The sequence below is a fragment of the Triturus cristatus genome, chromosome 8 (assembly GCF_964204655.1).
Source record: "Triturus cristatus chromosome 8, aTriCri1.1, whole genome shotgun sequence".
Classification (NCBI taxonomy): Eukaryota; Metazoa; Chordata; class Amphibia; order Caudata; family Salamandridae; genus Triturus; species Triturus cristatus.
The window spans coordinates 246,644,747-246,658,360 of NC_140591.1; the positions used below are offsets into that span (position 1 = coordinate 246,644,747).

General features: G+C 41.8%; 1 protein-coding gene across 4 annotated transcripts in view; it reads left to right on the forward strand.

Annotated features, from left to right (window-relative positions):
• The window catches only part of YAP1 (Yes1 associated transcriptional regulator), a 263,203-nt gene that overhangs the window by 60,470 nt on the left and 189,119 nt on the right, over positions 1–13,614 (forward strand). For all 4 annotated transcript variants that reach the window (XM_085621442.1, XM_085621441.1, XM_085621443.1 and 1 more), the window contains exon 2: positions 11,799–12,049. In XM_085621442.1, coding sequence (XP_085477568.1) covers positions 11,799–12,049 — 251 coding nt within the window. The remainder of the gene's footprint in view (positions 1–11,798; positions 12,050–13,614) is intronic.

Consider the following 13,614-nt stretch of genomic DNA (forward strand, 5'->3'; position numbering starts at 1 on the left):
GGAGAGAGAGACACAGAGAGAGAGAGAGAGACAGAGAGAGGGAGAGAGAGACACAGAGAGAGAGAGAGAGACACAGAGAGAGAGAGAGAGAGACAGAGACAGAGAGAGGGAGAGAGACACAGAGAGAGGGAGAGAGACACAGAGAGAGGGAGAGAGACACAGAGAGAGGGAGAGAGACACAGAGAGAGGGAGAGAGAGAGAGACACAGAGAGAGAGAGACACAGAGAGAGGGAGAGAGAGAGAGAGACACAGAGAGAGGGAGAGAGAGAGAGAGACACAGAGAGAGGGAGAGAGGGAGAGAGAGAGAGAGAGAGAGAGAGAGAGACAGAGAGAGGGAGAGAGACAGAGAGAGGGAGAGAGAGAGACACAGAGAGAGACACAGAGAGAGAGAGAGAGAGAGACACAGAGAGAGAGAGAGAGGAGAGAGAGAGAGAGCGAGAGAGAGAGAGAGACACACAGAGAGAGAGAGAGAGAGAGAGAGACACACAGAGAGAGGGAGAGAGAGAGACACAGAGAGAGGGAGAGAGCGAGAGAGACACAGAGAGAGGGAGAGAGCGAGAGAGACACAGAGAGAGGGAGAGCGAGAGAGACACAGAGAGAGGGAGAGCGAGAGAGACACAGAGAGAGGGAGAGCGAGAGAGACAGAGACAGACACAGACAGACCTTAGCGCCAGGAATTGTGCCTTTATCGTTATAGGTTGCAATGCGGCACCGGTGCATCGAGAGGAGAGGCCCCCGGTCACCAAAAAATGACAGAAGTAGAAAATGCGTAGACTGCAACCCACGACATTCACCACCTACAGGCCGAGGCCGGCGATCATCCCCCAAGGGGCGCTTGCTGCGCCTTCCACCTTACAGGCAGGCTGCACAGTGCTCGGGCACAGGTACTGGGTACAGTGTGAATGCTAGGTACCAAGTACTGTTGGATATGAATCCTAGAGCGTTGCACTAACCGTTGCTGAGCAGTGTGGTGTCCGCTCTGCTAGAGAGTTCAATGCCAGCCCTTCGACTGGCAAACAGTGGTCTGCACATGTGCATTCATTGGACGCAGGGCACGAGAGCAGGCAGCCGCGAGCGCAGTGCTGGCAACCAACTGTGGTGCACACAAAATGTCCTTGGGTGCAGTGCGCACCGTCCCAGCAGGAGCTGTAGTGCACAGTTCCCGCAGGCAGCGACGGTGCAGAGGAGCCCCAGGTACAGTGGAGAGGAAAACCAGCAGACTGCTGCAGTGCACAGCAGCAGCCAAGGGGCCGTGCCTAGTTCCAGGAGCCTACCACAGTGCACACTAACGGCCCCAGTGCACACAGTACCAGCAGGAAGCGTGCACATTATCAGCCCCTGGGACAGTACACACAGCCAGCAGGCAGTGGCACAGCACATTGGTTTTCGGTACAGTGCCCGGCACCAGCAGCAAGCTGCAGTGCGTAGAAGCAGCTCAGATCCGGGTGCAGTGCCTTCTACCAGCAACAAATCTAATCCTTTCTGCCATGTCCTGTGTACAGTGCCAGCCTTGGATTTCAGTAGGCAGTGCCAGCCAGTGGTCAGTGTTCCCTACCACCTTCACATTCACAAAGCGGTGCCAGCCACATGTTCGCTGCGCACTGTCAGCCACAGGGCATAATCATACCCGCTGCTCTGTGAAGTGTATGGTACCAGCCGCCCGACACCGTGCCTTGTAGCGGATACCTGGCATCAGACCTGGAGCTAGGCGCACTCTTTACGGCTGAATGTAGTGAGCGGTACCTGCTCCACGGTACAAAGGTCAGAGGCAGATGCTTGCGTTGTCCGTCGGCCTGTGCCTGCTCAGTGCATTCACGTTACCATCTAACAAGTGCAGCGCGCGGTGCCAGGTACCATAGTACTAACTACCAGATACAGTATGTTGAATTCTCTCTGGGTCCAGTGCACAGTGCTAGCCGCCGGGTTAAGTCTGCCTTCCACCAGGGGCTGTTGTCTCTGAAGTGTGTGGCACCTGACACCAAATAACAGAGCACATTTTAGTCTACCAAAAACAAGCGTTGACAAAGTCAATAATCTTGCTTCCATTATGAGTCCTGACAAAGATTGTGAAAGAACCTGCGGCAGTAAATAACAAAGCAACAAGCCAGCGAGTGGTGCGCACGCCACACAGAGGCATCTGTTTCCTATTATTGCGCACACCCATGTGCACGATAATTGCAAACAGATGTCGGGCCTGCGGGTAACCGACACCAATAGGCCATGGGCGCCCGCCTTTTGCCAATTGCGTGCTGTCTTTGTTAAAAAGACGCATGCAAAGGCCAATAGCGTGGCCCAAAAGGAAAAGCACACGCACAAGCGTGTGCGATTCCTAGGTTAGTTTTCAAACCCCCTGCAAGAGGTCTCTTGCTGCGCGAGCAGTGCTACGCACTGCATCGCTAGACGCAAGACCTAAAAAATGAAAGTAGCTGTCACCTTAGGATAGCTACAATCTTTAAGCAGTACACGGGGAGCACAGTAATTGTCACAAAGGCCAGTTTTATTTGCTTTACAATTGAATGCGCACAACAAACTATGTTCATTAATGTAAAGTAGCATTTCCTGCGATACACTTAAGTTGCAAAGTCTCATTAATCTGCCTGCTGTAAAACTGTGTGAAACTTCTCATATACTTAATGCTTTTTTTAAGCATCTGGCTAAATTTGTGTGCAGAAGATGCTTTATTCATAAATGGCCACCCTGTTCTTCACCAAGAGTGTACCCTCATCCGTTTACAGGCAGCCGTGTATACAGGTATCATCCCAGCAGGACTCCTGCACTTTTCCTGACGGTTCTGAAACGTTTTGCTTACCAGACAGCTCACACTGTAAAAGACCTATTTTGTACTGAGAAAGGGCTGGAAGCTAGCTCTTGGCTGACAATTAGTTTGCTCTATTGTCCATATCAATTGCATTGTTTTTAGGTAGCGCGCATGCGTTGCACTCGCCATGCGAGGACCTTTTGGAATCCATACGGATTCCAGATGTGCACGTGAACGGACAGAAGATGTGCACACGGGGACTGGATGTTTTACACGTGGCGTGAGACGAACACACTGTATTTTTCACACGTTTTGGTATGCAGGTTCTGGTTATTTTAGCAGCCCCAAACTATCTACTACAGACCAACACTGCATGCTTGCGGCTTTTCTTGCATAAGTAGAGGAGGGCTGGGGGGGGGGGGGGGAGCTGATCTGATCTTCCGCTCGCCAGTCTCCTCATGAATGAGCATAGTGCCACTGTAAATTCCAATAGAATCGCCTAGCTGAGGGCTGCCTTTCTCTTAAGGCGAAGTCAGGAGTGCTTCTAAATTAATGACAGTTTTCAGTTCATCTTAAAGGAAGCAATCGCTCTTGCAAGAAGAGAAATGCATTGTGATCTTGGGTGTGAGACAAGAATAATTATTCGCAATATTTACATGGATTTAGCGGTCATATCACGCGCCTGTTAGAATAAAGACAACACTTTTCACATCCATGATCCAGCCAGGAAATTCTGCACATTGCTTACTGCACCCAACAAGCGGTCTGCAGATGTCGGGCCTGGAAGGAACCGCAGGCACACAGTTGAGCTCCCGTCCCAACTGGTTTTCTTATCTGCCCTCGGAACATTGTCTGGCAATCTTGTGACTAATTTACAGTACATGTCAACAAATTAAACAAACATTGAAAATGCAATAGGTCTCGCCTTTGATTAAGTTGAAGCCATTTGCTTTGCTAATGGTATTGTATAGCAAAGCAAATGGCTTTAACTTAATCAAAGCCGAGACCTATTGCATTTTCAATGCTTGTTATTTGTTGGCTTGCCGTCCTCGATTTGTTTGTCTCTCCCCTGTAACATAGTCTCTTTAACATACTTTTGATTGGTTGACTTCTGTCCTTCCACTGCTCACGTTTAGGAAACAACTTTTTCTTTTTCATTCTCAACTCCATGAGGGGAATGTGTTTTCTAACTATCTCCCTTTTTTGTTTCTTACTTCCCCCCTCAACGACATGGGAGTTCATCAAGGTCATGAGAAATGTAACAGTATTCATGATGCGATTATTGAAAGGTGTGTTACAGGGACTCATTCATATCATTTAAAGCATTTACTATAATTGCGTTCTAGTCATTTTAGTATGTTTTTTCCCTTCTTTACGACAGTAGTATACTAAAGCATGTTGAGAAATGGGCGCTTTGAGAAGCTAGTAGAGCGAGAGACGTAGATATATACTTTTCAAGACCAGACCACTCAAACTTAGTAAGACTCAGAACTTAGAATCTTTGTGAAGGAGTATAGTCTGTGGAAGATTGTGAATCTGAGAGGAGAGGTGCTAGAATAATTGAGTGGTCTGTGATTAAAACTGTGCACTAAATAGCTAGCATCAAAAATATGGCAGAATGCATCCCCATTGGGGGCAGTTTAAGGCAAGAAAACTGAGTGAAGTTGATTTTTTTGTCACAGAGCTTAGACTTCAGACTTGTACTTTTTGTTTTTAAAACTTTAACATGAAAATATACACGTGGCATTACCACCCCCTTAGTGTAACGAGAGGTCTTATAGCTACCATTCCTATCAAAAATGGCATCAATCAAAACCAAAAAATGTATCTAATTTGCCAATATCTTGTACACAAGCTTGCATCCTCTAAAATTGACATCATTGGCCTAACTACAGAGGTATTAGTTATTTCATAGACTTGATCTTCAAGCACAATACACCATTGCTTTGCAGTTTTCAAAGACTACCTGAGATGAGTTTTTCTGACCAGGTCTCTCAGTATAATATGGAGGTTGACTTGCAGACGGGTTTGAAAATAGAGTGAGCCTTGATTGGTGGCCTATGTAAGGTGATCAAGAAAGGTGTCATATTATAGCGGGAGGTGCCTTCTTTTCAGGTTGGATAGTTTTCAGTAGCACAAGTCTGCTTTATTTTTTTTTTAAGGCCAGTTAGTATTGAGTTTATATCGTCTAATTAGGAGATGACCAGGCCTTGTAAAACAGCCCAGAGAACATTCATTGGGATAAACTGTTTATTTTGCAAAGTAGGTTTAGTTGGTATTGAGATACTTTTCATGTGCTTTTATATGCTGGTCAAGACCATCAGGGCTTTTGCAGTGTGTAAAATTGTGGGTGTGATTCCAATTGACTGGAGATTACTTAGCTCGTAATGTGTAGATCTGAGTGGTTAGTCCTAAGAAGAGGAAATTAGATGTTTGCGGGTTAAATATCTGGAAGTGTTGTGACTTCCATCTATCTGTGGATATTAGATAGTTCCTGAGGTAGAGTTCTCTTTTTCAGTTTAAGGTAAATGTTGGTTTCACATTGGTGAACTGAAATGTTCAAACAAAGCTCCCAAAGATTAACAAAGGATTATGATTGCTTCATTTTGAAGACTATTAAAAGATATTTCAAGAAAGCAATGAATGAGTTTGAGATCCCCATGTGATAAAAGATGAATCTGTCTCCTCTATTTCTACCTCTTCATGTATTGTGTATACATTAGTGTTTTATTTTTTTCTTTCTTTTTCTTTTTTTTTTTGATGAATTGCAATGGTTTTAATTAACTATGCTAATAAACTATTACTTACTTACTTACCTCTTCATGAGGGTAAAATTGCTACTAGTAGCATATAGTTGGCTTGATGTTTCTCAAGGTTACCTACTTTAATTTGTTAGACCGGTTTTCTAAAGAAGCTGTCTGTATGTAGTCTTTGCATATGCTGAATTATGTCCCTGTCAGATTGTTTCATCCTATATGGCTGGACGTTGTTTGCCCTAAAGGCAGGAATGGAATAGAAAAAGTATCTTTAGAAATATTCTGTCATATTTAGTCTTTAGGGACCTCCGTTTTACTGTCCCGTCTCCTATCATGCACTGCCAACTGTTTCAGGCCATTTCTTTTTTTAATTCTAGTGTATTGATGAAGAAAAGCACCTCTTCAATACACTGATGTCTTCCTCTTGCTCTTTCCAAGAAGTAATGCTGCTTTGTGGTTTTTATAATATAAATTTATTTATAATTAATTATTTTGCTTCCTTTTTCTATGGGAGCCTCTTTCAATGTGCTTAAAGCAGTGCTTAAAGTCTGGCGGGTAGTTCTTAGCCATTACAACTATAGTAAACGTCAAATTGTTGAGTTCTCTCCTTTGCGTGACAAGTATTAGGTTGTTGAGCAGCTAACCCATGGCAGTGAAGAATGGACCGCTGCCGAAGGAGAACCAGACAAAATGTTGCACATCAGTAAGAGCGAATTGGGGCCAGGCACTCACCCTGCTCGGTAACACCTTTCTGTACTAGTGTGGTGGTCGCCTCACTATTCTGAGCCCTACGTGCTAGGTAAAATACCCACCTCCAGGCATATGGTCTTTTAAGCACCTTTTGTGGAGGAAACTCCTGTTCGCTAAACAAAGTTGTGAAGGTACCACAAGAGAAAGCTTCACTCAAGGTACTATTATAAACAGGTTGAGAGTCCACGGGCATGGTGGACCTTGTTTACAGTGCCAAATGTAGAGTATTTGGGATGAGTGTTTGGGCCGTATACTTTGCTCAAGACCCCACTCCCTCTGCTCATTTTGGTACTGAAAGTAGGTAGACTGCAGCACAAAAGGCATAACCAGCGTAAGCTGGACTTCATAAACTATTTTCATCACAAAACTCAAAACGAGTACTGAATGTATATAAAATAACACATTGTTCAATATTGAAATTAGTAAATAGCTAATATTTTAAAAACAACATAAAATAACAAAATACCAGAAGTTAAAAAATGCCAGAAATAAGCCTTGGGGGAAGTGAGGCTTTTCTACCAGACCAGAATCTTAAGAAAAACTGCAGTTCATCAGTTATGTTTCAGTAAACAACCATGGCTATCCCTTTGCACCAGTGCACTGTATATAACCTAACGTATGATGACTTTGATTGCGTTACCTGTGACATCAGTTATGATGTGATCTATGACAACATTTATAAAATAACCGCTGTCCCACTGTTTATGATATGCGATTGGGATATAAGGTTGCAGAAGCTCTGATCACGAAACAACATTCTTGGAAATACTTTTACAACCATGTGTAATTCATTAGATAATTATGAACATGCACAACAATAGTTCTTCTTGGATTCGAGATATTATTTAAAATATCATTTCCCATTTTAGGTGCATTGTTCCTTTAGAAATTTGAAAGTATCTTGCCACTTTTAAAGAATGACTGGATATCATGGGCCAATGACAGACAACACCATGTGCGTTACTAGAGACAGCTGAAGAAAAGTAAGATAGCATTTCTACTACCACAATAACATTCAGATCATGTAGTGTCCTTTATTAGCTTGTTAGAACATTGAAATATTGAAAGTGCCATTGAATAACATAGTGGAATAGGCTCAACAGTGCTCCAAAATAAAATGATGCTTTGTGTTTCTCCTTCTGTAGAACATGCTGTTATCTGTGGGCTGAATGTATTAATAGCGTTATAGCTCTTCTGCCCATGGTCTTCTCGTTATTAAAGGCCCTTTACCCTGAAGTAATTGACCCTGCTGCTGGGCCCTAGAACTCCAGCAGAGGGCATTTAATAAACGGAACATGACCAGAATGCTACAATAACATCTGCAAAGTTATATGGTTATTATCGGTGGTACTACAGACGTGCTTCTTTCTTAAAGAACTTTGGACCTATCTTGTAATGAAAGATCTGTGGTATTTCATAATTTCTTTATTTAATTACTTGGTCCTGCAAGACTTAGTCTTTATACACTCTTTTTGAAGATGTGTGCTCAATGACATTTCACGAAAAATTCACATGTGCAGTGAGGTCAGTTGTAGTAGCTTTTTTTGCATACACAGTTTTTGATGTATTTAACTTGATCATTTAATTTTCAATCATATCATTTATAATGGCATCCATGTCATATGTGTGGTGTGAGGCCATGTTTTGTATATTTGGGTGGTGGTTGCTGTGCTCAATATAATCGTCAGTTGAGTTATGGATCGTAAACCTACTATCGCTTCAGCTAATGTTTTCTTTCTTTTTAAAATAATATTGAAGAGTTATTGATCTTACTGTACTTAGGTTTGTATCTAATAAGAAAAGGTTGCAAACAGGACCTAGATTAGTAGCCACATCACATTGTTTTACTCTTAAGGAACCTGTTAAATGCGGCAGAGAGAAATAGAACGGCAAAAGGCAACCTCGTTAGACAAAACGTCAAGTAATTTACTGTTTGCCGTAAGAAGAGCCATTCTTTACATAACACAAACATGAGAAGGCAGTGTGTGTTTCTACAGGTAAAATATGGCACTCTATAAATAAATGACGGCAGTATGCAGAATATGAAATTAGCATATGTGGTCATTTAAAAAAAAGTAGCAAAGTTAAAAATCTCAAGCCTAACTAATAGGAGTTCTATAGTTTGTTTTTAAGGACACTCACCCAGAGGTGGCTTTCTTCATAATATGTCTCCCCCTCAAATTGGTAGTGGGATTCTACTTATGTGGGTTACAACCCTACAAAAGTAAGGGAGCTCTGTAGGTGGCCATGATGGCTGTGGGGACCCAAGAACCTGGGTGTGGGTTATGTGATACAGAGAGGGTAGGAAAACTAAAACTACCTACTGGTAGACAAATGGCTTTTCGTTTCTCCTGTTTGTAGGATTAAAAGCACGATGGAAAGAGAATTGTTAACCCTTTGCTATAAGGTTGACATGTTTCAGCCCTTAAAATAGCCCCAAAATGTTGCTGAAGCTTTCTTCAGGACAGAGCCTCTGTAGTCTTAGTGTGCATCTGGTAGTATAACGATGATCTTTAATGTCAATTAAAGATGTACCAAGACACTGATATTGTGCCTATCAAGCTATGGGAGAAAAACAATTGCTATCATAGGAGGACCCATTGGACAGTGTAAGCTAAGCCAAGAGATTGAAACCAATTTATTGTATATGTATTCACATTTTCTATCTTAACAAAAATAAGTGCCACTGCCAGTAACGTGTGGTGAAATGAGCACTCGTACATGCACAGATTTACCCTCTGCCTCTCTCCATGGCAATAAAAGCTAAATCAAGTTTGTCTTGCCAAGGTATGTGTTGTATCGCTGTCTCCTCAGAGGTGAGAGAAGAACCAGAAAATTATCAAAACTTTCCACTAAACTCCTGTTAGTTTGTTTATTGTAAACTATGAAACAGATTAATGTACACCAATGAAAGCATAATGTTATAGAAGTACAAGGTAAATAAGATGAAGTCAAATTTCCAGAACCAATTTGCCGTATATAACGAAAAGAAAACGACTAGTTTGATTACAGTAACAGTTATCAAGAGACAAAAATGCACGTTCGATGGCATCAAGACCCCATTCAGAAACCCCTACTAGTCCCTAACTGCCCCTACAACACCCTAAAGTGGGACTCCTACTCTAAGACGGCTTCAGTAAAGATGGAAAAGGTGTAAGTCGTTCGCTTTCCAAAGAAGTAACTCCAACAGGGGTTATGTAGCATAAAGCCACATAAGCCAAAGAGTAGGTCTGTACCTCAAGGCATCCTAAAGCAGAAGTGTCAGATGTCCCTAACAATGTTACAACATAAGCAATTGCTGAATGAAGGCAACTCCCATAGTTCTAAAATGTTTCTGTTATTCCAGGATCCTCTCTCCGCCTCCATGTTCACATGTTGATAATTTTCGTATGTCCTTGGTGCCATCTCCTTCACCCACGAGAACTCGTCATCACCTTTCTTCTTCTCAGGCCTCTCTAGCTACTAGGAACAACAACTCTTTCTCTCAACTAATTACGCCTTTTCTATTTGCAGTGGGAAGGCAAGATGCATGCAACATTCTATGGTAAAAGCAAAATGCGAATTCAAACATTAGCTGAAAAATGAATTGAAAACGCATTTCTGGCCTACAGTTAAGCCAAATTAACAACACACAGGTTACATTATGTGCACCCTTCCGCATACAGATAAGCCACACTTTCGATATATACCTGAACAGTTAAAAATAGCAAACCGTAAAATATTAGTGTCATGCGTGTAACATTAAACAAAATTAGCAAAGACGTTTAGTTTGTTCTCCCTTAACTAAGCATTAATGCACACTTTTGCCAGTTACATTTCTAAAGTACAGATGTGATTTGCGTTAGACATGAAGATATTTCAACATCTCGTTACTCCTCTTTTTTTCTTTTTCATCTATTAGCCACCCAGAATATATGCGAGTGCAGACTACCCATGAGTATAACGCACTCCTACTGTCAATTCAAAAAGGGGGCCCCATCTACTCTCCTCCACTTGTGGGCTACTATGAATGGCGCAACACACACGTGTCCATTAAACAGCAGAATGAGGCCGATGCTGGCAATGAAGACCATGCTTAGCATCAGAGGTTGGCTGGCCTGGACATTGGGTTGAGAGCCCACAGTTGGTTGAAACAAAGGGATATGAATTATAGCAACAAAAACACTTTAAACTTCACTTGAAAATATTTGTAAATGCGAAAAGAAATTCCTCCTATGCTTTACACCAAGTTCAAACTCCCTTGAAAATCACAGTTAAAAGAAAGTTATGGTTAGTAGACAAAATCCCCAAACTCCTGAAATAGGCTACTGAGAGATCCTGAAGGATCACAGCTGCCATTTTTTTGTTACACTTCTGGGGCATTTCTTCTTTACTGTATTCAGATTGAAACATCTGAGGCCTTCCACTGTATGCATTCAGGGTCCTTCATTTTCTGTTTTTCGTTCTGCACACTGAGAGTGCATGTGTGTTCTTTCACTCTTGTGTGATGTCCCCTCCATGCTCAGGGTTGCTTCTTTAGGTCCTGACCAGCTCCTCTGTTGCATGCTCTACCACTACCTGCCTGGCTATTTATTTTTTTAAACCTTTTTATTGTTCCTTTACATTAAACGATACTGCTCACGGGAATCTGAAAATTGCAGGTACACATTAAGTACTGTGCTCCATTTATTCTTGCCCGATTCGACTGAATGGGGCAGTGGCCAGACCACTTCAGTAATTGTTTTGGTTCTTTTATATACAGCATTGTGCTCTAGCACATGTGCACATTCACCTAAAAAGAGGGTCACTATGGAGTCAAGGCTGGTAGGCCAACCTTTGTCTTAAATTACATGTTCTTAAATTTTATTTTTGTAGTGAGCCATCTTTTTTAACATTCTTTGTTCCAGACATCTACACCCCTTCTGTGGACAGACATTGTACTTGCTTTTTATTATTCTTACACTTTTAATGCCTATTGCATGTGTTTACAAAACAAAGTTAAAATGACCAAATGACTTTGCCAGTGCTTAAGCTGAGGGGCCATCAAGGTCTATTAGTAATTTACGTACACAGAAGTTGTGAAGATATTAAAATTACAAAGCCTATGAAGAGTAGAGCAAAGCTGTTTTGTTCCAGTTGTAGGGTGTTAACCGGGCCTGGATCGAGAGGAGTGCTGATCTCTGACAGGCAGACTTGAAACAATGATAAGGGACATTATTGAGAATATTGTGGAAGTAAAAAGATTGATCCGAAAAGGAGATTTCCATAATGAGTCGAGGTGGACTTGTCTGAGAAGGGATGGCGCAAATTTAGCAGGAAAATGAATGAGATTAACTATGCCAAACAGTCCTTGTTATAAGCTACTAGCCTAAGTATCTAAATAGATTTGTTTCAAATTCTTATTGAAAGCAGACTATAAGCCTTGTAATGGGGAAAACCTAAATATGCATATATTTTTTACCCTGGTTAGCATGGCCTCAACATATGTAATACAGTTAAATAAGCTTTTAATATTTAAAGAAATATATATTGATGGACTCTTTCTATCTTTGCAGGCTAGCACGGATGGTGGTTCAGCTGGTGCTTTGACCCCCCAGCATGTCCGAGCTCATTCATCTCCAGCTTCACTGCAGCTAGGTGCTGTTTCTCCAGCTACTCTGACTTCATCTGGGTTAATGGCACCTTCCGGACCTGCTCCCTCCGCTCAACATCTCCGCCAGTCATCTTTTGAGATCCCGGATGATGTCCCTTTGCCACCTGGCTGGGAGATGGCAAAGACACCATCAGGCCAAAGATATTTTTTGAAGTAAGATGCCCACATTTATTTTTATACCTTGTTAAAACTCACCCACGCAGGTATTACAGATTAGAACGTAAGGACTGCAGCCTAGATTAGAGTAACATGTATAGATTTTATGATAATAAAGTTCCGTAAATATGCTAAATGTTTTAAATTTGTATTCATCTAGTACACTGAATTTGCTTGAGACTAACATTTTATGCTTACATAACCCACAAAATATATGTCCATCCTAATCTCATGGAATACACAGATTACAACAACTTTGAATGTAGAATTGACCACCTCTCCTAAGGATTTTTTCATAAGGTTTTGTGCCAGACATATTCCTCCTCCTTCACTCAGGTGATGTGGAACTTCAATTTTAAATGCTGAACAAGTAGGCACTGACAGGTAACGTGTTTCCGCAAGGATTCTCTGAATGCAAACCTAATGTCACTGTAAGAAAATGATGTCCTTTCGGACAAAAACATGAACACCAAGGCCAATTTCAGTATGTCCCAACATTTTAGATATCCGGATTGAATTGAACTTCATCCTCACGTGTGTATCTGATGTTACTAAAGCACTTGCTCCTATGGAATATATATGTGTGTGTGTGTGTGTATATATATATATATATATATGTGTGTGTATATATATATATATGTATATATTTCCGATTTGGGAATGAAGCGTGGAGGTAAGCCAGAGAGAGGCCATGATGCTCAAGTATATCTCCATGTCTAAATTTGGTTCAGAGGAATGCTAAAAAGTAATGGAATGAAAGCTTAAATTAATCCCAGCCACTCAAGGTCGTATTCCTGTGCATCTTTTTATTTTTGTTGTTGCTGCCTCAGAAAAGACCCAGCCATATGCACATCAGTCTTGGTCCTGTTCTGATAGGAATAACCCAGCCCGAACTGCCAGACCAGGTCCCCGTTGAAACGGTACGCCAGCAACCACAGCACTAAAGCTCCACCATAGTGAAGAGGCTAAAATATGCCGAAAGGGGTCAAGGGTTGCTTGTGTGCTCCTCTGGTTGGGTCCTCACCTGCCAGTATGGGGATGGACTGTTCCCATAAGATGCAGGGTCAGTTATGATTTTCATAAGATGGACCTCTGTTTAGAACAGCATGGTGAACAATGAGCTAAAATGCAGCCCAGAACGATTGGCAGTATCTGAAATCCATTCAGGCAATCCATCAGTCGCCTGGTTTTGATTTATGGCTGTGTGATTTCATCCCTTGATGGGCATTAGAGATTGGAACCGGGTTTGCATAAATGTCTAGGTCTCCACTACGCAAATACGATGTGCTATGAGGCTTTAATCTCAATATTGCTCTTGCCCCCATTCCGTATTAGTGTAACCAACTATATAAAGAAAAAAAAAAAAGACTAGTTCTTCATTGAAGAGTTAGTGGGTGTATGTTCTGTCATGTGTTCCCTATGGAGCGCAATGTCATTTTCCCTATGTTAGCCTAACTGTGCACATTGTAGGCTGCTTTTGCTTTGCACACGTTAAAAAATATCTTGCTTGTTTTTGTGCCACATTGTTATTTTTCAAATAAGCTGCACATGTTTTCGTATTT